Here is a 25,365-nt window from a genome sequence, read left to right on the forward strand (position 1 = left end):
GGCCTTGAATGCCTACCATTTGGTTCCTCTGGTGGAGACCATCCTACGTGAAGTTCTGTGGAACTGATCTGCCGCACGGCGGGTGCACCCAGCCCACGGGGAGGTGCCTGGGCTGTGGTCACGGTTATGGGGGAGCTGTGTAAACAGCCCCCACTAGTACACGCCTGCACCGAAAAACGGTACTCGGTGAAGGGAACCAGGTTCCAGATTGTAGCTGAGGTTTCGAGGCCTTCGTGGGGAACACACGGCTGGGTGTCACCTACAGGGGCACAGGACAAAATATACTTGTCTATAGGACCAGCCCGGTCGGAGGGTGCGGCCCAGGTGAGTGTCACCGAGTCGGAGCTGACAGGGATGATGTAACTTAAGTTCAAGCTGCCCTCCGGGACTCCTGGCCTTGTCCTGTAGGTGACAGCTACGCTCCTTGTGGAACCATGCACATTGGTGGTCTCGATGGCGTAGGCGTAGGAGGTGTACGGCGACAGGGCAGTGTCTGAGAAGTGCTGGATGTCTGAAATTAAAAGAAAAAAGAAGAAGAATACGGTTACATTCCACAAAATCAGTAAGGAATCATTTCGACTTGTCTTCCTATTATGTAACTGAACTATATAAACAGTACCAATCCACTTTTTTTTAATTTATCTTCATTGTTGACAGGATTACAGATGTCCCCCTTTTCCCCCATTGGCCCCTTTTACCCCACACCCCCTCCACCCCCACTCTTTATGAATATGCAGCACATGTGAGTGCCGACAGAGGAACAGTTAGGCATCAGAGTGGTTTTAATCCACAGAGCTTCTTGGCTTCCCGAATGGTGACGATGCTGTCTCAAGGGCCAGTGAGCCTATTAGGGGACCTCCTGTGGCTGGGGGAAAATGACCCTTCAGCCTTGGGAGGCCCAAAGGTTGAATGAAGGACATGGATAACAAACCTCAGGAAGTTCCTAGAAATGTAAAGAGCCTCGGGGAGGCCGAGCTACTTGGGAGCTCACAAGGACCTAAGGGAGCTGAAACGAAGCTTGTGTCCACCAGCAACATGTATCAGAAGTTGATGCGGTGAGCATGCCAACGGCTGAGTTGTGACCTGCTACACGTCACAAATGAGCCAGCATCCTCTGAAGGATTTGCGGCAGCAAAGGGCCAGAGAGAAACTGCCCTTCCCCCAGTGCCACCATGGTAGTTGGGAGAAGGGATTAACTGAAGACCAAACAACAAGAGTGAATGCCATAGATGAAATGTTTGTCTTTTCCCGAAATTCATGGGGTAGAAACCTAATGCCCAAGGTGATCATGTTAAGAGATGGGGACCTTGGGAAGTTGAAGGTGAGGCCATAAATGAGGTTAGTGCCCCTATAAAAGAGGTCCCACGAAGATCTCTCCTACCTTCTACCATGTGGGGACACAGGTAGAAGTCAGCCATCTGCAACCCAGAAGAGGGCCTTCGCCAGACCCTGATCTTGCTGGTACCCTCACGGTGGACTTCTAGCCTCCAGAGCTTGAAGAAATAAATTCCTGTTGTGTATAAGCCACCCAGACTGTGGTATTTTTCTTTTATAGTAGCCTGAGCGGACCAAGCGAACATCTGAGTGAAGGGCAATTTTGCCATTCTTTGTACATGTCATTGCAAATTCTGCATGAAAATAGGTGAGTGTTGCACTGGAGTCCAATCAGGACACAGCAACCACAGAGCAGTTTGGGTCTGAAGCTCTAAACTTAAAAACTACATTATCGTCAAAGCAATCATCTTCTAGTTTCCCTGTGGAAGCAGCTCCCCAGGGTGACATTTAAGGACAATCTCCCTACTCATGGCATTCGGCACGAGAAATGATTTAACTGATTGTGAATTGGGGGGGGGGGCAGGGGGGAAAGCTTCGCCGATCAGCCCAGTGAGTCTTCTCTTGTCTCCCCACAGCAGAGAGGTACAGTCTCCAATCGGTACTGGCCACCCCTAAAATGTCAACAGCATTAAAAGAGCACAATATCCTACAAGAGCTGTTCTCCTCACGCCTATGACACAGAAAACATTTGTGTGCAACCCACAGTGGGGCTGCAGGGGGGATAATATTAGGTGTTCATTATGTAGAATTCCTGATACGCTAACTGGGAAGTTAAAGTTAATTCAGAAACTTAAAAATTATCCCACCAATATTAGCATGTGGTTACCAATAATCCATCACTGGCAAGCTCTAAAGAAGATAATGTACCTTAAAATAATGACCTTAAGCTGGAAACCGGTGACCTGCAGAATCCCAGGCCAGCCGGGGAAAGTCCATTCTAACGACAAATTCTACAGTGGCCTCAACCAACCGATCAAACTCGCTTGGAAGACGACACTATTAATTTTCTTTGAAAAGTTCAGTGACTCTCCACCTATAATTCCAAACGCCTGCATTTAACCCAAAGGTTTGTGTTCATCCGACTGAATGTAAGGACTGTTTCCTTTTCACGTTACACATGCTTCTCCCACGCTGGAAACAGGCTAATCAAATGGTGCAAAATTCTGACAGCGCTGACCAGTTGTTCTTACTGCTCAAAGGCCATCACGCAGATAATTGTCCCATCGTTAATTACAGTGACTGTCAAGAAAAGCTGGAAGTGGCATTTTTTTTCATGAAAAATAAGGTTTTAGCAATAATACCTTGTATAATAGGGTTGCATAAATGTCTGGTGAGATAATGAAGACCCATTTATTATGTAAGAGACTGTTCCTTGGATTCTGTATTAGCGCAAACATGAGAAAGAGCCAGGGTGCTTTACTCCCCTGTGATGCCCTATAAGACAGATCACAATGGGTGACTATGGAAAATACGCCTCTGGACTGAAGGGTAGAAGCGAAGTTTAATTTCATTATTGAATTACGCTGCACGGAAACCTGGGTGCCCCTAATCCACCGCTTCGGCAGTAACTCAAGCAGTGGAAATGTCATCTTCAACATCACTTGCAATATTTTTTATAACTCTCCCCTCCCCTATCACCAAAGTTTAAGTTTCGGGACACCTGGATCATGCTGGTATTTGGAAGAAAATAAACATTCTAGTAGCAGGATGTTAGGATGCTCTGCCAAGGTGGCAGATGTAGGCAGATGTTCCTTTCCCTTTGCAATCTGCATCGTGAAGTTCAGGGCTCCCATTAACTTCCAAGAAGGCTTGGAGAGCTGGAGAGACACAGTTTTCAGAAAGCGCCGGACGCTACAACGCAGGAGTGGGTCACTCAGAATTAGGGGTGACAGGCAGCCTGTGATACCATAGACGAAATAAAACCATGTGTTGTACAGGAGCTTGAAAGCTCTTCACTATGCTAAAAGAAGGCATCCTCCTAATCATTCTGAGTAAGATTATGGGATTTTAGTATTCAAAGCTCTGCACACATTTCTAACAAATTAAATACGTTAAACTAGAATTTGGAGAGCTGGGCATTGAACCAAGAGAACAAACTGGAAGCATGACTTGGCATCCCTGTTCCCGTGTATCTCAGTTGCTTAGACTAGCTTGGAGCTGAACAAGGCAAGGCCCCAAAATCAGAGAAGACAGAGCTGGGACAAAGGACCATGTTCTGCTTCTTCATGATGCCTTTAGGGAAACGGTATCTAAAACACAGGAGTGGATATTTTCTAAGCACAACCTGTCTCCACAGCTGGATTCCTACAAGCTCCTCTAAAATCTTCATACACGTTGCACGTGCAAAGATAGTGCTGATGGTTTCTTCTAATCTTTCCTCTTTCAATTTAAATCATGCTGTGCTCCATCCATTTTTAACCTGAGAATTTTAAGAGCTGAATCCACGGGATAGAAATATTTGGTAAATTTTCTGTAAATTCTTACACCCAGAAAAAAACTCTAGATTGGTGTGTTGTAAGTCTCCCGGTAATTTTTATATATTTTTGAATTAAAATATAATTTGTGGGTTATTTTTAACATCACTTAATTACCTTAAACAATACATCATGAACATTTTTCCACTCATTAGTATGTAAACTGAGGTATTTTTAAGGCAATCGCATCCTTCAGGTTATTTTACAATGTAGCAGGATTCTAGTATGCCATGTACCATAATTCACTGAAAGCTTTTTGAATGTCTGAATTTTTCCAACATTTTGTTATTACAAAGAGTGTAAGTTTGAATATATTTTGTGATTTTCTGTCCATTGATGACTACTCATCGAAGACAAATTTCCTAAAATAAATCTGCTGGGTCGAATGATATACAAAAGGGTAAGGCTTCTCATATATCTTAACAATTTATCCTGCCTGAAGAGTTGTGCCAACGAGCCCACGCACACACGCCAGCGGCTGAAGTACATCTGAGCTCCTACACGTCCCCATCAACGCCGGACGGGTCTTTTCCATCTCATCTCTGATAGGCATTAAGGGATTATCAAGTAAGAAGCATCTCATTTACAGCTTTTCTTTGACGACTGGTGAGATCTGTAATTCTCTCTCTGCTTGAAACACTCTGTGCTAGACAGAGGAAACCACAACATTTATCCTCAGTGTCAAAGAACTTAACTAATGTATCAACCCCTCAGAATAGTCTATCTTTCCATCACCAAATCTTCACACTCACCGTATGGGTATTGATCTTCAGCTCTGAAGATTTCAGACCCGTCCCTGGATAAACGGTAAGTGAGCCAGTGGGCATTGGGAGAGTCAGGTGGGCTCCAGGAGAGATTGATGGCAGAAGAACTTTGAACTTGTCCTCTGGGTGGAGGTTGCTGGGATGGAGCTAAATTACAACGGAGAGAGCATTTATTAGCAAAGGCAATCAATACGCACACAAGTAACCTGAAGTAAGATATCCAGCAAAGAGGTCTTTCTGATTCAGGATTACTTTATCAAGAAGACATGTGGTTGACCAAGACATTAATAAACAAAGGGGATATATCATGGATTTCTAAAACAAAGCTTTTTCTCTGTAAGCATAAAGCAAATCTGTAGGTCAGTGCAGCTGATATAAGTGTAATTGGAGGGGAGGAAAAAACTAAAAGTTTACATTCAGCACTTTTTTGAGGAGCTATCCAAGGATGATGAACACGAATTTTCTATTAAATCAATTTAAAATTTGACACAAATAAGGTCCATTGACACTTGAGATGCAAGTAGCATGATTTGGGGGGGTTTCTGCAAAGGAAGTTTTCCGTTGCATTAAACAAAATGCCTCAGCTTGCTTCTCGGAGCACAGTGTAAAAAAAGTTAATGGTTGGCCACCAAATAGCGATGGCTGTTATGAATGCTAAGTGTCCAAATATTACCAAGAAACAATCTGAAGGTACTATGTGACTACGCCAGCACCTGTTAGAGGTGCAGCAGTGGTTAGAGGTAATATGATTGCTCCTATCAGGCACATAAGGGCATTCATTGCACTATCTTAGGAATACTTTGTATAATATAAACATGCACCGTTTTCAGAGTAAGCTTTCACTTTTTCCCTACAAACATAACAGAGAAAAACAACATCTAAAAATTTGCTAAGGACACTTTCCCACCAGGTTAACACGATGCCTAACCCGCCCTCCATTCAGAGAAACACGCCCTACTCAGGCCTCATTAAATAAGACTGGAAGATCCAGGTTGCTGTGTTCCCTTATTTCTTAAAACCGTTCATCTTTTCAAGAAAACTTAAAAGGTCATGTACAGAAACAAATCAATCCAATAATTCAAACTAGATACACTCTCACTAGTCACCTTTAAATCTCTTTTTCACCTTTGGAATTTGCAAACTGGCCTGTCACCGGCTAGGAAAGTTTACAGACAGCAGACCTATCAAAGCCTGTTTTCATCTGTCCCTCCCAGCAAGGAGGGTGGCTGTCGTTTTAAAAGCATAAAACAAACACGGAGAGGCAAGAAGTAAATCACACAAACAGAGAGCATGTTATCAGACAGGGCCTAACGACTTCATTTGAAATCAAATCAATTCTCCTGCTCTCTGAAAATTGTATCTCAGGATTCCTACGCCAAATCCCCATCATAAAAAAAAAAAAAAAATCACAGACACTATTGCCAAACTATCGTCAGCGGTCTCTAAGGACATGGAAAAGATAATAGTTATAATCCCACAGTCCCCAAACTGTGGAGAAAAAAAACACCATGACGCATTGGCATTCCCCAGGCAAGCACATCCCTGACATCTGTGGGGCTGAGAGCAAAGCCTGAGCCGCGGTAGTTCACAGTTCCAACAATAGATAGCACTACGTTCCTTCCAATGGCACCAGGTCTTTGTGAAGCTGGCTGTGCTAGGATCAAAAAGCAAGGACCATGTGAAACTCCAGAAGGAGCAGGAAGGAAAGCAGGCTCCCTTCCCGTGCACCCCCCAGTTAGCAGTCCTCTGAGCCCCCCATTCAATGCGTCAAGCTCCTCTGAAGGCAGCAATCCTGTCTGATTTCTTTTTCATGAATGTTTACCTCTGCGGATCCTGAGCTTCCAACTTTGCACAGTGTTCTGCAAGTTCTCTTAAACGCAAACCTAAAACGGCAGCGACAGCAACCGCTGACAGTTGAAGGGAGATAGATGCCCAGCACTAAAGATCACAGTTTTAAAGAGAGAAATCAAAATGAGTGTGTCCAGGGAAGAATAATTAGGAATATGAATGTTTTTGCAAAATTATTCAAAAGTGGAAGCATTGGAAAAGATCAAGAATGTTTAGCTCAGAGAAGAAAAGACTTAACATGAAGTGTCTTCCACGACTCAGAAAAGTAGGCCAGTGCCCAGGGCCCAGGCTCCCCGGTTTGCCCGAGGTGGGATTCCTAGGCCGTAGCCAGAAGGGCAGCTGATGCCAGTATTGTCACCCAAAAGGTGTGGCAGAACCAACCAAATATGCTAAGATTTGGAACATTGTACCTAAGGCTGTGACGATCCTACTTCAATGACGATCCACAGCTGACACCCAACGCCATACGCCGGAATTCACGTTGCATTCAAATCAATGGATTCTATAGCTCATCAATGAATAACAAATATTAATTAAATGCTCATACACAGCCGGTCATGACGGTCCTTTCTCAAGAGTGGCACAAACATCTACAGAGTTGTATTGACACTAAAATCTAGAGGCACCAATAAAACGCAGGCTACTGGAAATGAGCTACACAGGCGCAAAATCTAAATACGTCTTAATCTTAGCTGCTCCCTGCCTTTCACTGTCTCAAAATCCAGCACAGCTGCTGTTCCTTCTCTCTCCCTTCCTCGGATACCGATAGCACAGTCCCAGGCCTGCGTGTTCACGGCGACTTGTAGGGACCAGGCTGGTGGCATTTCCTAGCACTGTGACTCATGACCCTCTCAGGACACTCTGAGGACAATATGCCCTGTGCAGCGTGTTGCAGAGGCTCCCTACTGTGTGCTCTCGGCAGGCATTCCTGACGAAGGCTGCCAAAGGCCAGGACGCCTGGTCTTGAAGCAACCACAGAGAATCCATGGATGTGTTATGATACTGTGGGGCCGCAGGGCACCGGGTGGGCTCAATTCAAGGAACTGTCGAGAAGTCAAGAGGTACTAGGATATGAGCTTTGGCTGCCAAGAGTTAGCACGAGAAACATGGGAGATGTCTAAACAACTAGCGCAAGTGAAAGGAGCTATGAAAGGGTGTCAAATGCGGGAGTTAGTAATATGCTGTGATCAATAACGAAAATGGTAATTGCCACGATGCCAATAAACACCAAATAGCAGCATAGAGCCCATGAAATTTGTGGGATGGAAGGACATGAAGCTCATAATAAGGTATAAATCTTCCATTGGTTGGAGCAAACTGCCTGGCGATGTTGTTGTGTGGAGGGCTGAGCAGTCATTTGGCTTAACCAGTAACGTCCTGATTTTTACACTGAAAGTCCCTCACTTTGGGGAAAACCAGGACTTTGGTCATCTTCTTAGTGATGCTATTTCAACAAACCACTGGATAGTTCCAACTACTAATATAATCATATCATCATTTTCCATGACCCGATCGAGGAAACAGAGCACAAGCTTCGTTTATTGTAATTTTTTATATTTCTCACCGGAATTCTCTGCGTTGTACCTAAGCCCTTCTGGAGGGTTCCCAGCACACAGGGACAATGCAGACACTTCTCCCATGTGTGATGTTACTTCAGGCACCAGCTCGGAGCCAGGGGTCACTTACTTTTGCTGCAGCCCCACGGGTTGTGGACATCCAAGTGGCTTGCGCCGGGAGCACAAGCGTCACACTTGGAGCCGGTGACAAATCGTTTACAGAAACACTGGCCCGTGACCAAGTGACAGGTTTCGTTCAAGGCTCCCGAGATACGACAATTGCAAGGCTGGCATCTGAAAACAAGAGAAATAAAGCATCAGGGACAAGAGCGTCCTGGTTAATAATTCACAGGGCACGTCACAGGCATCTATTGGTGCGGGATCGTATGGCCTGTTCCAGCCAACGTGCTGAAAAGTGTGCTTGAGTTAAACAAACCAACACGAAATAAAACAAAACAGAAAAAATATATATATCAAAATGCTGCTTATGATAAAACCTCTGTGAAGCCTCCTCTTTGTAAAGTAATTCATGGCAAAAAAATAGAACCTTGCTTTCTCATGGGCCGCAATACATCTTATGGATTATTTTAAATCCAGCTATTGAATTAAGAGTACGGTGAATTCTGCTCTCTCACAAAAGCAGTTTTCCTGATGGCTAAAAATTAAGATTAGGTGCCCCCCCCCAAAAAAAATTACCTTTTCAAGAAACTAGAAAGTTGTGAAATAGAAAACTGGGTGCAATAATCACTGTTTTCCCTAAAAATCTTGAAATCCTAGATTGGGTTTTATAAAGATTGAATTTCACTAAGAAAAGAGTTTGGGGGAGGCACGTTCCAACACTGACAGTGCCTTAATAAATGTGATATTTCCTTTTACATTTTATGTACCGAACTCACTTATGTAGAATGGTTGGGGAGCGGAGCATTACTCTCATCTATGAAAAGACATTAATTATAGAAATATGATGGGAGAGCTTCACGAAGTCCGCTTAAATTTCTTGGGGCCCAAAGTTGCTGGTAAAAATCAAGTAACATGATGGACCCGCCTATCATTTCCTCGTGAAGAGGCTGGAGGGATAGAGCTCCTTCACCCTCTGCCACTTTCTGGTGTGATCTCCTGGGTAATCATTCAACACCCTTAAAAAGGCTGATAAAAGCTGAGGCTTCTAAATAAGTCAGCTGCAAATTTGTTTTATGGACTAATGTCACCTAGGGAATAAATAAGGGACAGCTTCTCCTGAAAACCACTATACTGTAGTCTGCCCTTTTTATGTCGTGATAAAAGGACATTTTCCTACAAGCAACTATATTCGGTCCTTTATATTTACATTGCGTCCGAACTCCATTTCAAATAGAAGTGTTTAGGCTACTTCAGGATTGGGAAACTAGGCATTGAAATTAAAATGGAATTCTAGAAGCAACAAAATATTTCCTTTGCTCTTAATTTCATTATATGCTATTACTTAGAGTGTATATATATATATATATATATATATATATATATATTTTTTTTTTTAATATATTTTTTTAATTTGAGAGAGACAGGGATGGAGAGGGAGAGAGAGAAACATCAATGATGAAAGTCATGGACCGCCTGCCTCCTGCTTGCCTCCTACTAGGGATCGAGCCCACAACCCAGGGCCTGTGCCCTGACCGGGAATCGAACCGGTGACCTCTTGGTGCACAGGATGGGCCTCAACCCCTGAGCCACACCGGCTGGACACTATTACTTAAGAGTATGTTGCCTGTCGGCTTTCTATGTGCCATTGGTAAGAAGCAGCAATATGAGGCACTCTTCTCCCTCCCAGCGCTGTATTTATCGCCACACCACTCATGAATAAGTATCTCTTGAGTATTTCGGTTTTTATTACCATTCACTCATGAGACGGTCGCACTCATTTTATATACAGTACGTTTAGAGGATGGGCTTCCAGCGTGCGGCCTAATTCCTTTCCTCGGCGCTCCTCTATTTTCTGCCAGCCACCCGCTCAGCTCTAAGTCAGCTCTGTCGATATCCATGGGGCATTACGTTCCCAATCTAAATGGAATAAATAAATCGCTTCTCAGGAAGGCACGCCGTTGTTTTGAGTAATTAAATGTGACTATGCCTGACTTTATAGTCTCTTATCCAAGCCATTGTTGTATCTCACTTATCTGACTTGTTATAATTGCTTGACTTCAGTAAGAGGGAATTTTCTCTGAATGGAGTTCACGGGAGACTTTCTGAATATTATAGTGCGTTTCCAGCCCAAAGGACGCTGGGGATAAGTTGGTAATTAAGGCTTAAGTAAAATGATTCCTGTAAATTTCTCAGCCACTCAAATACAATTTTAAACGTTTCCAAGACTCTTTAGCAAATAAGCTACAAGCCTGATGTCATTTTATAAGTTACCACTCCTCGAGAGCACCTCCTAAATGAAATATATTTCACGTTTATTAAAACAGAATTATACATAATAAAAGGGGAGACGTTTTAAGCTTTGAAAGAGAAACAGCAAACTAAGATGGACTGTGATATTGATTTTGCCAGGATAAATGGTTTCTGTAATATTAATATAAAGAAACCTTTATTACACGGGCTCTCCCGGTGTAGCCGGAGCTCTCCCACAATCTGTTTAAAATCTTCATTTTTCATCCTTATGGGAAAACCTCACTTGCTAAGTGGATTTCATAAAGAGTAATCTGTCAAGATTTATATAGATAAACAATTTGTGATGTTTATTGACCAGTTCATTATGGTAAACAAAGCAGGAGGAAAGCTCTGCTAATCTCTGCCATAGTCTGGCTAGGAGATTTCCGAGTGGGCCTCGGCGTTTACTGGACACAATGGGAAGGAAGTTAATTGGCCCCTGTCTCCTAAATCACAAATCTCATCTATTTTACTTCCCAGGAAGGCAAACGATAAGAGAAAGAGTTATCCTACTTCTTAACGATTGCAGGAACATCACTACCAAGGAAAGGGGTGTGTTTCCATAATGCATCTCACTGTCAGGGGTGTCACCGTCTGCTGAAGAGCTACTTTCGGGGGTCCAGGGACAGGCGCCAGGTGTACAGATCTTTATTGGCATTGCTCTTTGGATGCGTCTCTTCTGTCTGGGGCCTCAACTCGGGGGTACCATCAAATCGATGTCCATGTATTAAATGACATAAAAACCATTCACTGAGGGCCAATGATCACCCAGAGCTGGAATGAACACTGGAGACATAAATATGAGTAAGATAGAGTTGCCCGTGTCCTCAAGGAGCTCACAGTCTAGTGAGAAATTGAAAAAAAATTAAAAATAGAGCATTAATAAAGATGTGGGTAGGCTCTTCAAAGGCATGGGAAAGGGGCAGCTATCTAATCGGGGGGCAGGGAATGGCAGATGAAGAGGAATTTGGAGATGTTTGCGCCGAACATTAAAATAGCAATAAACCAGGCAAATCGGGGAGGGGGGACACAGGAAAGGCACAGCAGGAGAGGGTGTCACATTATAAGCAGTTCGAGATTGGGGTTCAGATGGACAAAGTCTGCAGTAAACCCCACACTAACCTGGTCGCCAGGACATTCTAACTTGCTGTGTGCTTGAGAAGCCTGGGCCTTAAATTCCCTCGCCAGCCGAGACCCCAGATCCCCGCTATTTAAGGAAAATTACAGTTCAATGCATGTCAGCTCGTAAGAGACACGCAGGGATACATCTGGCCCTTTGAAGCTTAAAAAAAAAAAAGACAAAATACAACTAATAACTGAAGAGAGAAGAAGCCTTTGGGGCTTGCGATCTGCGGATGCTGCTGTGTGAGAGGATCGGTGGGTAGCGGATAATCGGGAGCAGTCCCAGGGGCCGTGGGACGGAGGAATCCCAGGTACAGGTCGACGTGAGGACAGTGCCTGGCGCTGCACTGTCACGTCTGGGTATTAACTACCCACGGAGACGAGGGGAAGGTGGCCCATTTTTGTCCCATTGTGCTTGGTTTAGACACATACGATACACTTATTTTTTGCTTTATTGATTTTGCAGTGGGCAGACTTTGTTTTTTTTTTCTTCATTGTTTTCGATACTGGTTAAATCATGTTCGCTTTGCGTGTCAGAGGTAAATGAAGCGACGCTTGCCCTTGAGTCGGCTTTTTAAATCCGTGTCCCCTTTCTGGGACAGGTAACATCTGACCCGGGACCCACCCGGACGAAACCCGGCGAGCGGTTGCTCAGCTCGTTGCTGTTTTGGGCGCGTTTCTGTTCGTTGCTACTGTAGTGTAGGGGCAGAGCCTATTTTATTTAATTGATCTCGCCCTTGGGAGTATAAAAAGAGTTTAACAAATAAGCCGAGAGAAAAATATAAGAAACACAGCCGTGCACGTTGCGGAGAAGGGAAGAATATGAATAAATTTCCTGGAGGGGTGAAATGAGACCCCCCGAAAATATGTGAAAAAGCAGAAGAGAAAGTCCACTTATTTTCCAAATCGGTGGGGAGATACCATGATACTTGGATCTTCTCCTTGCTTAGCAATAAAATATTCATAATCCACTGTAGAAGTCTAGAAAGTAATGAAATAAACTTACGCCTGCAGGCACCTGCCACAGGGCCTGGTTGGAGGTGTACTCGACTGATTTTCGCTTACTGTCTTTCTTTTTTGGAAAAAAAGTTTACCACCAGGGCACAGATGGTTATTTTCCTTTGCTGCATGTCTGTGTACATTTAGACAGCGAGTGACTTTTTCTGTCCAGGAAATAGAATTTCCTTATACTAGATGGAATCTCATATATTTTGGCCACCTCTGCACACATTTTCAGAAGAGTCATTGTTAGTATATATTCATAATAGCAACCAGAGGTCCACGAAGAGCCGCCAGTATCACTCAGGAAAGGAATGAAAATCATAAAAAGAATAAAATGCATTTTTATCTCTTCTCAATGAGAGCAGAAGTATAAACTCAAGCGATTCTCACTGTCACATTTTAAAATATCTTCCCCCGTGACCTTCTGGGCTAGAGGATTTCTTCTCGGAGGATCATCAATGTTGAAACAGAAAGCGACAGGAGAATCCGTCCGTGGGACAGAAGGTCAACTCGCGGCACAGCCATTCCCTGTGACTGATTCAACCAGGGACACGTCCCCCTGGGTTTCTTGGGCCCCCTCTGGTCAGGAGGGGGCTTTGTTCCTTCTATTATTTTCAGAGGAGCTGCATTATATATGGTGGCTCCTTTCAGTGGCAGCCTGTGCTCAACGTCAGAGCCCATCCTGCCCCATCTGGGGGCCTCCTGAGCCCACTCACAAGTGGGTGGTGCGGACCTGAATGGTGATTTTAAGGTTTATGTCCCTTTTTCCAAGATCATGAAGGCATGAGATGGCATGAGACTGTATATTTCTATTTTCGTAGGAGGTGAGGAAAGTAACGTAAAATATTAGTTCGGTGTTGGCTCGATTAAGAATGGGAGGCATGAGGGACATTTAAATTTAAAACTCAAGAGACAGCTAGAGGCCATGACGGAGATCTGAATAGATAACAACATATCTGAGCGTCACGAACATGTATGTACTGAGTGACATCATAGATGTAGGTATGCACACTGAAGGGGGGTAATCAGCCAAAGAGAGAGAAGAACAAATCACAGGAGTAAGATCTTGGAAGGCAACGGAAGAGATAATTTTAAGAAATAGGTAGGTCAATAAAATAACTGGCACATTGAAAAACCGTGAGTCATAAGAAGCACCCTGACATCAGTTTACTCTCATCTTTCACTGGTCCTTTAAATACACTGCATGGGGCAATGCCTCTCTCTGCCTGCCACCTGGATATGAAGAGTCAGGTACATGGCTTTCCTGGTCTTTCTTAAGTTTTAGAAAGTCCTACAGTTATTTTAAATTGCAAAGCACGGGTTCAACAAAAAGAACAAAACTAGAGGCATCACCCTCCCTGACGTCAAAGCATATTACAAAACTATACTCATGAAAACAGCGCGGTACAGGGCAAGGAGGAGTGTGTTTCTCAGGACGCGATGGGGACCACAAGGAAGAGAGACAGCAGGGCACTGTCCCAGCGCCCGTACAAAGGGTGACCCAGAAGTCTAGAGGCCTGAGTAGCGAAAATGATGAGATTCCTGTGGTTTTTGCTGAATTAATTAGCGACCAACCGGAAAAAGAGATGCATTTGATTACGCTAAAGCTGTAGGTGAGAGATGCTGAGGGAGGGAGACCAATGGAGTCATCATGATCAACCGACCCCTGTGGCAAGTCAGGCCTGTACATGTGGGGGACCAGAGACAGCAGGCTGCCCTGGGTTTTGCTGGTCCTGTGAAGAAGGGGATGATGAAACGAGAAGTGATGCTCCTAGACCCTCGGACTTTGCCAAAAGGCCGAGAAGTGGTAATAATGCTCTTAGACTGACCGAACGATATACCAACGGTAACAGCATGGATTAAAAAATATATATATATATATATATATATATATATATATATATATATATATGTAATAAGAACAGAAAACATTTTAATAAATATTTTAAATATCTTGGTAAAGTTTCTTTTTAAAACCACACTGAATTTTAGTAGAAATCCAAATAAACTGAGTTCTTTTTCAATAATTTAACCCGTCACCCTGTCCACACTCTAAGGGAGGTGTTAATGAAGAATATTAGGGCCAAAGGCAGGCAGCAGGGGGCAGTGTGTTGAAAAGGAACCAATAATCTCAAGCCTTGAATAATTAGCAGTTATATCATGAACACACACATGTACACACACGCACTGAGAAACAGATCTGACCGGTCTTTGAGAAACACAATACTAGTTGCTTGGAGACAGGGACACTGAAGAATTAAAGGTAGAGTCCCAACCCTAGACAAATTTATAACCTAATCAGGAGAAAAAGAAATCCACATGGAATTAGCATTCCAGCTCATCTTCAAAAATACAGCAATGAACACAAATGCATGAAAGTAAATGCCCAGATAAATAGGAAATGAGAAGAACATTAAAGACGGCGTGACTTTGAAAAGTGGTTAATTTATTTTCAGAACGTACTTTACACACCAAGGGAGAAATCCTATCAACGAATACAAAGGTTTGTTTCTTATCAGCCAGTCTTTATATCTAAATTAGAAGAGCAAGGGCAACATAAATGGATGCAGTAAATTTATAAATAAGCAATAAATTTGGGGGACACATAAAACTATATATATATATATATATATATATATATATATATATATATATATATGCCACCTATTCTGTCCCTTATATTGTGTGTGTGTGTTTTCTTCTAGGGATATTTCTTTACCTGTCTTTCTCCACATCGAAACTGTAAGTTCTTTGAGGGGAAGGGATTTTATCATGTTAAATATTCCTGGCCCCTAATATTGGGTATATCTATCAATGTATAGTAACCCATACATTGGAACTCAAGGGAATATTTAAATACTACCACTATATTTGATAAATGCAGACGACAAAGAGTCAAAATTACATCAACCAACTAAGGAAGACAGAAAATATTGCATTTTACAAAAGATACTGCCAAAAAAGTCACTGCTGGCTAAAAAAAAAAAGTCATTGCAAATATAATTAAATAAAAATAGTTAATTATTAATCCTTATAAATATTTACCTTCCGGTGTGAGGATCAAACCCAAAGTAAAGGTCCTTACAGCGGTCACAGCTCAGCCCCGCGGTGGAAGCATCTTGGCAGACGCACTGGCCGGTTCGGCTGTTACAGATGTGATGAGCTGCGCCAGCTGTGTGGCACGAACAGGGCAGGCAGCCACTGGCATTGCCCAGAGAGATATAAAAACCTGAAATAAAAAAATGAAAAGAATTTCTATATACTTCCTAGCCAGTCTTTTATTTAAAGGATAGTATTTTGATTACATATAACACGGGGCACTCTATAGGGGCACAAAACTAAGTCCCAGTACAGATGTGCTCAGAGCTGTTCTTAGCTAGTGTGTCAATTGTCACCAAAGAAAGGCTAAGTCAGTAACTGGCATTGTCCCTGGTGTCTCCCATGCACCTAAAATTCAGGGCATTTGAAAACAACTTCAGTTCTCCCTTTAATCTTCATTTTTAAAAGTGGCACCTCCATCTCTTCGGATGCTCATCCTAGAACCCCGAAACATCCTTGCGAGGCGCAAGGGCGGCCAGATAAAATACAAGATGCCTGGTTAAGGTTGAATTTCGAATGAACAATGACAATTACTTTTTAAGTAAAAGTATGTCCCACCTGATATTTGCTTATATTTAAAAAATAATCTGAAATTCAAATTTAAATGAGCATCCTGTATTTTGCTAAAACCGGCAACCCTTAAGCCCTTCCCTTCCCTTCTTCCCTTCCCCTTCCCCTTCCCTTCCCTTGGCTAGTTACCAAGTCAAAGGCTACTGACCCTAAAAACTTTAATCTACTCTCCATCCCTGATGCCACCTCCCTAGTTAAAGCTGCCTCCGAGTTTTTCATAGTTCACCCTCTATATCCGAGGCTACGAGAAGAGCCTTATATTCATGATCTCATTTAGTTCTGTCAGCAATGCTAGTAATTCGGGTATTGTTATCATGTCTGTTACATAAATTAGAAAACTGGACATCGGAAAGATGAACAGTTCCGTAAAATGATAGAGCTAACAAATGGCAGAACCCAGATTCGAACCCCGGCATCTCAACCAGACGCCATTCTTGCCCAACCGTCGCCAATCAGTTTGCTGATCTTCTCCACGGTCCTGCACGGTCTCCCCTTCGAAAGCTTCAGGAATAGTAAAATAGAAAAATCGTGCTCAATGAGAATTAAAAATAAGAGGCTCCAAATGTGTGCCGTTCCGTTGGAAAGACCTCACCCTGTCATTTTTGCTGCAGTTTACAACTAGATCCCGTCACGGCGCCTCCGCATCCCCCGACAGCAATGTGCCTTGGATGTGTTCCCGGGAGCAGTGCAGGGCCACGTCGATCAGGGCAAATTTTCACAAATTTGGGAGACTTCTATTTCCGATTCCGTATCACTGAGGCCGTGAGTCTACGTATTTTATTTCCCGGGAAGATACCTAGGCCCTTAGGCCCGTGAACCTACTAACAGCTCTCCAGTTCGGATAAATTACACATTAGCACAGACACTTCGGAGCAGGATCAATTTAGACTCATTGCGACAGCTTCGAGCCACAGAGAATTCTAGAACGATGAAGGATGGTTTTACACAAGGAATGACCTGTGAGATAACCCTGTGAGGACAAGGGGGTACTTCTTGGTGCAGAAGGCTGGGTTGCCCAAGTTTCGGAGAACAAAGAGAAAACCGGAGATAACAAACAGAGAACAAAAAGGGTATTTAAACTCCTAGGGAGGCAGCAACCTAGAGGTAGAGCTTCGGGGAAAAGATTACTTTGGAATTGGTCCGGGCTTAATTTCCCTCCTCTCAGGAGCATGATTCCAAAGGTTAATCCCACCAGTATTTCAGTCGCCCTATTTTTAAGCAGTTCTAATTAGGATGACTCAGGTACCTTCCTGTTCAATGATCACTTCCCTCCGCACCTGAATGTGCCTAATTCTAGACCATTAGCTTTCCTTTTATGACTTCCAGCTACAGAAAACGACACTTTCCCCTTCCTCCCCCCTTAAGCTTCGACTCCTGAGTGCAGCTTACAGATAACTGGCCTGGATTTCTTTTCTTTCACTCAGTGCGTTTCTGATCTCCTTCCATGAGCTGCGTTTCTGATCTTTTTGGGATTTCTCTCCATGAAGGATTTTGGGCCACCTACTTAAAATGAAACACAGCCACTGGGATGATGACATTACCCTGCCTTATGCAGTGCTGCGAGTTTACATGTCGACGGCCCACATCGGCCCACTCGAGTTTACGGCTGTCCCCGGTTTCATTTATTTCCGCTAACCCCTGGTCCCAAGCAAGACTAGCCTCCTGTGGGCAACAATGCGTTTTGCAGATAAAGCAAAAGAAGTCGCCCGTATCATAAAACAGCGTGGCTTTGTCTTGGAGAAAGTTTCAGAATCCTGAGAGTTCAACGTGATTAGCAAGGCAGCTGGTATTATCTCCTGTAGTGGCTATTTGCACAACACACTACCTGTCTTGGGCATAAAAGGAGAGCCCATTTCCCAGCAATGTCCCTCCCGAGGACCATGAATACCGCTAGGCTTTACTGAGGTCTTGAAATGAGAGGAAGGAAACCAGTTTAACCTCCAGGCCCTATTCAGAAAAGGAGGGCAGGGCCCAGGCTAAGCACTAATTACACGCCATTTAGGAGAAACGACTCTCGGTGTAAAGCCAGAGAATGGACATGGTATTAAGGGAAGTCTAGGGAGGAATCTGCGGCTCCCCGGCACCAGGCAACAATAGACTATCTTCGTAACGGTTTTACAAATCAATATTTTCAGAATCAAGTACGGTAGGTGATGCTAATCTTCAAATTGAGACCCTGATCATTTCCCTCCATCGGGTAGTTGCATAGAAAAATAATGCTAAGATCATCATTCGCAGATCCGAACAAACATCAATAAATGCATACATAGATATTAAGAGCATCCATTGAAAGGTATAATTTCTCTTCTCTAAAAGGTTTTTCTAAGCTCTTCTTCAGTTGATCGAAATACGCTTCTTAAATTCCCTGCTCCTGGTTTTCCCGGACTGCTCTACTCTCCTTGACGATCTTGCCAACTTGTATTTAGTTGTAAAACTCAGCTCAGAAATCACCTTCTCATGTAAGTTTTCCATATCTCCCCCATTAATGCTCGAAGAGGTAATCAGCCTGTTTTCTTTTCTACTTTTCTCTACTGTACATTTCCAAGACTGCACTAGTCACACCGTGATATTTCTGGGCAAGTCAGTGTCCCCCGCCAGACCGTAAACCTTAATATATTTATGACTGTGTATCTTACATCAGCATACAGCATGCTCCCCGGCACATAGTAATTTATCCAATAGATGTTTATCAAAGCACAGGGATATATGCGCGGAATGGATGGGAGGCTGAATGGATGGAGGGGTAGATGGATGGGTGGGTATCTGTTACCCCTCAAAACAGGAGGCGATCCCTTTAACGCTGAAAAGGAAAGCGGTTAACATAAATCCCTGAGTTCTGAGAGTGACGGTGGCCTGGCCCAGAGGAAAAGTATATGAGTCAGGCACTTTAAATAATGATTTGTTAATGATTTCTACCCCCAGCCCCCCGATGTGCTAAGATTATGGTCCTTGTTACCCAGGACAGGTTCCCTCCTGGAGGGTATTAAGGAGGAGTCTCTTATCCAAAGTCTCACTTATCTCCCTGGGAAAAGCAGGTTAATCTAGAAAGCTGTTTCGCCAAACACGAGGCCGTGTGGCTTCACCGAATCTCAACTTCGGTGCTCCGATCTTTATTGGCATATCATCAGGCGTCCAGTTCCGATTCCACTGACCATGCCCTGCGCTTCCCTTCGTGAACCCAGAGACTTGCTTTTCCTTCCTAACAGTCTGCGCGAATTATAAAACAAAACCAAAAGCAAATACCCGAGGAGAGAGCGTGAGGAATGGTCCTATTAGCACAAAACGTGTCATAAGAAGCTGTTTCCATTATAAATTAGCCTTTATTTTATTCCGAAGCCGCAGAGTCCTCCATAAACCCTCACTGCCTCTCGTCCTCAAGGACACGGGTGGGTCACGGGCTCCAGATGCCCTGACATCCCTGCCTGGCTCTCCCGGCCCGGCCTCCGACTAAGTGCCTGCAGCTGAACGTCCCGGGGTCACCCGGCTCTGGAAAGACGCACGGGGAACGTGTCTTCAGTGCTGTATTTATTAGCGTGGGTCTGTGTACATTCATATACGTACACACACTCCAAATAATTTTAAATTAGGGCATTTTAAAAATACTTAATGGAGGTTAAGCAGCATTTTTAACCTCTGCTCAAGTTATTGAATGGCATATTAAAACCGATGTGGCTCTAATGTGCCTTCTAATGCGCGCTGCTGCTTTAACAAATTGCCTATAAATTTCAGCTGAATTAAGGCTCTTCCTTGTACATCCCAGTAAGGTTAGGTTAATAATACATGAGGTTTCATTACATGCACCTTCCTTAATAATGTTTTTTAAGAAAGTGGGACAGGAATCTATGTGCAGCCGTCTCCTACAGGCCAATGATATTTACAATTACAGATGAGGAAGGCAGGCGGGAGTCCTGAGCCTTGCCGGCTCACCCCTCCGTGCCCCACTGCTCACACAGCGGCCTGGTGCCCCCCCGTGCCCCCCAGCAGCCTGTGACTGGTCTCCCCCATGTGTTTAAAGACAGGGAATGAAAGATCCCAGACATGCATTTCAGGCTACTTAGAGCATCCGATTATGATAGAGATACTTCAAGACAAGGGGGCTCTGTTTTTCTACATAAATTTAACAGTAAGAGACAAATTCGACATAGTTGATGAAGCTATAAGAATGCAGGGCCAGCCCTGGCCTGTGTGGCTCAGTCGGTTGAGAGTCCTCCTGTGTGCCAAGAGGTTGCTGGTTCCATCCCCGGTCAAGGGCACCTGCCCTGGTTCTGGGCTTAATCCCCAGTAGGGCGCATGCAGGAGGAAGCCCACCGATGTTGCACTCTCCCATCAATGCTTCCATCTCTCTCCCTCTCCCTTCCTCTCTCTCTAAACATCAACAAACTATTCTTTTAAAAATAATGCAGGACCGAACACAAAAAGAGAAATATCTACACACCCACGCTGACCTTTCCATAAGCTACATGTATGTGCACAGGATGTCTTGTTTTGTCCAAAAAATGCATTAGGTGCCTAAGCTATAATTTTCTTTCCTCCCCTGCAGGATCAAACATCATATCCCCCCGATGTCTGTGTCATTCAAGGGGTGCTCACGGTGCCCAGGCCTAAAGAGAGGAGAATGCCATTGAGGTGGTTCTTAAATGTAATCGTTCGCTTAATACATGTGAAGTGCCCACTACGGGGACGCGGCTCTGTGGGCCTGGGACAGAGCTCTGAGCAACCTGAGCAAAAGCTAAAGGGGAACAAATGCCCCCGGCCTGGCTTTGTGGGGTATCAGATAACCCAGCCTCCTTAACGTTGAAGCGAGTTCCAATTGTTTTCTGACACTTTTATCTCAAAAAAGAATTAACTGCTCATCAATTCCTTCTTGTCTCCTTGGATTTACTTGTCACACTCACCAACCTCAACAGAAAGAAAGGAGAAGCTGGCCTCCTTGTCATGCAAAACGGGACAGGAGTCCCACCTTTCCCAGCAGGCCAGTCGCCCTCCTGAATTTGTATCATGGTCCGTGTCAGAGGCTCAGGATTTTGGCCGACAGGACAACAGTTAGGACAGTTGTCAGACAAGCGGGGGATGTGGGCGTGTATCATCTCAGTGGGGTGAATGTGTCATCAAGAAAACAAAATTTTAGTTAAAATCACGGAGGAAGCCAACAGGGTTTATCTTTCTTTCAACCAGGACACAGATGACAGGAAGAGCAGGGTGGAACTAAACAGGGGCCTATTTTACTAAACTGATGGCATTTAAAAATGATTCTAGATGTTTCTCCGTGATGCCAGGACAGCCAATAAAAAAAACACAACATTTGGTCATTTTTAGTTAGAAAATCAGTTCCTCGCCTGAATATCTGACATTGTATGATAACCAACTCAAGTTTTCCTTTCTCTGGAAAATAAAATGCATTCTTGCCACTCTTAGATTTTTTTTTCAGTTGCTACGGGAAGATTCAGTTCAAGTTGAGAAATTAAATACAAGTGAGTCGCGATTGTGAGAGGTCACCGGCTGGCATGCGTCTAAAGGGTCAGACAAATACGCCACCTAGTCCTGAGTAAATCGAGCAGTTGTATCTGTGCCGCATAATTGATATAAACTCAACACGGATGTTGGGGGTCAAGCTTCTTAGGAGTCACAAACGAGTAACCAAGGGGACTCGCCCAACATGGGGTAAAGAGGGGAGGCCGCTGTGCTCTGAAAACGTAGCACACTCCTCTCTTACCTGGTTGACACCGATCACACCGTCTCCCTTCACGACGAGGCAGACACCGGCACTGGCCACTGGCTGGGTCACACACGGTCCCAGGCGATGTCCCCAAGGAGTCGCACTCACACATCCGGCAGCCTTGGAAGTCGCCCGTGGTCAGATTGTACCTGTGAGGCTCACACTGATGGCAGCGGAGACCTGTTACTCCTAATTTGCAAGGACACTGTCCTGTTGATTTGTCACACAGCAGAGAACCATTCACTGTCCCGGTCTTATCACAGTCACAGGGCAGGCAGAGGAGAGAACTATTTTGCTGTAGGGAGAAGTATCCCTCCAAACATTCCTTACACTGTCTTCCTCCCACGTTGGGCTTACAGTGGCACTGCCCTGTCCCGGCGTCACAGACCGTCCCGGGGAGGGACCCAGCTGGGTCGCAGTCACAGGCCTTGCAACCGGTGGCGTCCAGCCCGTAAAAGTGTTCTCTGCAGGTGTCACACTGAAGTCCCCGGGCTTCTTTTCTGCACTCACACTGCCCAGAAAGAGGGTTGCAGAGTTTGCTCAAGGAGCCGTAGAGGTGACAGCGACAGGGCTCACATCCATCACCATTCAAACTCCGCAGGAATTTAAAGCCAATGTCGCAATGATCACATCGGAGCCCTAAAGATAAAATTTGTGTTAAAAAAAGGTGAAACTGTGAAAATGAGTCTAGTGGCGCTCTCAAGGTGGCCGAAGCCCCAGCAGCGAGGCTGCTGATGTTTAATGCAGACAAACGTGGAGCGTTTTCTCCCAAGAAATGCCAGGGAGAGCTAATCGCGGGCTCCAAATATGACGGCGATTCTTAATTGGGAGGATGCAACTTTAGTTTTGGAATGTGCTTTATTAACTTTTATTTGTATATTAATGCAAAGGAAAATGCTCAGTGCCAACTCTATTACCTATACTAGAGCTCTTCTCTTTAGAGACTATTAAAACTATTATTATAAAACTAATAACTATGTTAAGACTATTATTTGTACTCATTTTATATTAACAAAGCATGTTTGTTTAAAAATGCACAGTAGAGAGAGTGAAGTACATTTTCAAAGCCATACAGAAGTATGCGTAGTTATTTTACTAGAAATCAGAATCCCCTAAAAATGTTAAGGTGATAAAAGGATCACACATTTCAATAATTAATATAAATAAAACTTATCCAGGGCAATTTTTATTTCAATGCTTTTATACGCTCCTATATTTCATCACTTTCAATTAATATAAATTATGCTCTCCTTGGCTCATGAAGCATTCACATTGCTTGTCATATTGTATGATTCAGAACATACCTCTTTAAACACTAAATAAATTTTGCTGTTTAGATTACTTCTGCTTAAAGGAGTGCTTCTATACATTTCACAGACAGAGAAAAATGGTTTATCAACTAGACCTAAATCTCCGACCGCTTAGGTTAGTTCCAAAAAGAGTATTCCAAGGCAAAAAAAAAAAAAAATTTAAAAATTGAGTAGTCAATGTTGAGATACAAAATACTTTCTTTAGATGGCCTTCAAATATCCGTGAATTTAAGTAACTGACTCTGTGGGGTTGAACGGACGGAAACATTTATTTTGAGATTTCATAGCAACCAAAAAATGAAAACTACAGTAGGAGTCAAAAATCACACTCCGGAGCTCCCAGGTAGAAAAGCATTTCCTAAACGGGAAGGAAATGCATGTGTGTGTGTACGTCCGACTCCAGAGGAAGGCGAGTTCTTTAGCAGTGATGAATGGCCCACCTAAGGCATATCATTTAATTTCAATAAAGAAAATAAAAAGGGCCACTACTGCTGCAAATTTTAAAAATAACTGTATTGTTAACAAGAATTATGACTCATTTTGAACTATTAAAATTGGTCTACATGGATTCATATCGCATCAGCTTTAAAAATATGCGCGGCGCTTATTTGAATATGCCATACATATTCCTGACAGGTAATCTGTTCCTAACGATAGGCGCCGAGGCCTACGGGGCATGGCGCGGGTTCGCCAGTGCGGCCAGTTAGCGCGCTGGCCATTTAATTCGCAGGCTTCTCCCCTTCTATTCTAGACGAATGACCTACTTTAATAAAATTATCGGTGCTAATGTATTTTCCTGGTGATAGGATCGTTAGTGAGATTTAACAGTTTTGTTAACTCTAACAGTTTGCTTTCCGAAGCATGTACAACACACTCTTGTGTTTTCTGGGGTGGAGGGGGGGCTCTTTCTGATCTACAAGGTAAAGATTGAAGAAGGGTTACTTGTTAATCCCCTTAGAAAAAAATAAATATTTATAGAGACTGAGTTTATATTCTTATTAAACATGCTGAATGTGCAGAAATAAATTTAGAAGTGATATCAGAATGGTGATTTCATCTTCAAATATATGGATTTATATTATTTATATCTATATCTATGTCTATATTCATATTTGTACTTAAATTTATATTTTCCTGCAGAGAACTATCTAGATCAACCAGTAAAATACGTAAATGGTAGAGAGGTCCTAACAAATTCTAGGTAAATAGTACATTTTTTTTTTTTTTTCCCTTCTTTAAGCTCTGGAATCTGACCTTCATAAGAAAGATCCCATCGATGGAGAGAAGTAAATGTTTCATTGTCTTTAAAGGCCTTTCTTTAACTTTTGTTTTCGCATGCTGAATTTAACATCTATCTCACACTGAAGAACGGAGGATGCCGCAGAAATTGAATTCAAAGGCCTTAGAATGCCTTCAGCATCCCAGGCAACTCTTATACAGAGGTGTGCTTCTGTGTAAACGCCGGCGATACAGCTTTTCTGGAAAGTTCGTTTTTGTGTGTTTGAAATGCATCAGGGCAACTTACATTAACATTTTTGATGTAATCTTTCTCTAACCCAGAGAAATCGCGTGTAACACCATCGCTCACACCTCTCCGCTCTTTTATTAAATTAAAATGAAATGCTGATCTAGCTGAATAAAATGACGTGTGTATATCTACGTAAAGATAAAGAAATTGTTTTAGTGTTATATCACAGAAATGCAAATATTCAGAATATGTTCTTATGTATGTGTATATATATGTCTGCATTTGTGTGTGTGTGTGTGCATGCACACATGTGCATGGGTGTATGACTGCCAGGCATGATTTTATTATTATTAGGTTCAGATCAATGTTAGAAAAACGACAGAAGACTTGAATGACAATAGAAAGGCAAAGGTCTTTTTTAAACTTCCTAAACGAACCAAGGTATGTTCAGTTACAATACAAGGCTCACTTCATCAGGAAACTTTCCGCTCGTAATATTCTCATATATCAAAATTTCAAATGCATTATGTACACGGCGCATTTCGGGCACTTGATAAATTTTGTCCTTATGTGGCTGTGTTCCCCTCAAAAATGTTGGATGTAATAAATTGCTATAATCAAATCTAATTTCTGAAAAATACCTGTGGGAGTAACAAACAAAAAAGCACGTCTTGTATAAAAAAATGATAAAT

General features: G+C 43.2%; 1 protein-coding gene across 1 annotated transcript in view; it reads right to left on the reverse strand.

Annotated features, from left to right (window-relative positions):
- USH2A (usherin) overlaps nt 1–25,365 on the reverse strand; it is a gene marked incomplete at its 5' end in the record, with an annotated part of 301,919 nt that overhangs the window by 228,559 nt on the left and 47,995 nt on the right. The window contains 5 exons of the mRNA XM_081124187.1: nt 17–511; nt 4,562–4,720; nt 8,108–8,271; nt 15,556–15,739; nt 21,893–22,534. Of these exons, the coding sequence (XP_080980313.1) occupies nt 17–511; nt 4,562–4,720; nt 8,108–8,271; nt 15,556–15,739; nt 21,893–22,534 (1,644 nt within the window). The remainder of the gene's footprint in view (nt 1–16; nt 512–4,561; nt 4,721–8,107; nt 8,272–15,555; nt 15,740–21,892; nt 22,535–25,365) is intronic.

Source organism: Miniopterus schreibersii (genome assembly GCF_964146895.1).
Source record: "Miniopterus schreibersii genome assembly, chromosome: 21".
Lineage (NCBI taxonomy): Eukaryota > Metazoa > Chordata > Mammalia > Chiroptera > Miniopteridae > Miniopterus > Miniopterus schreibersii.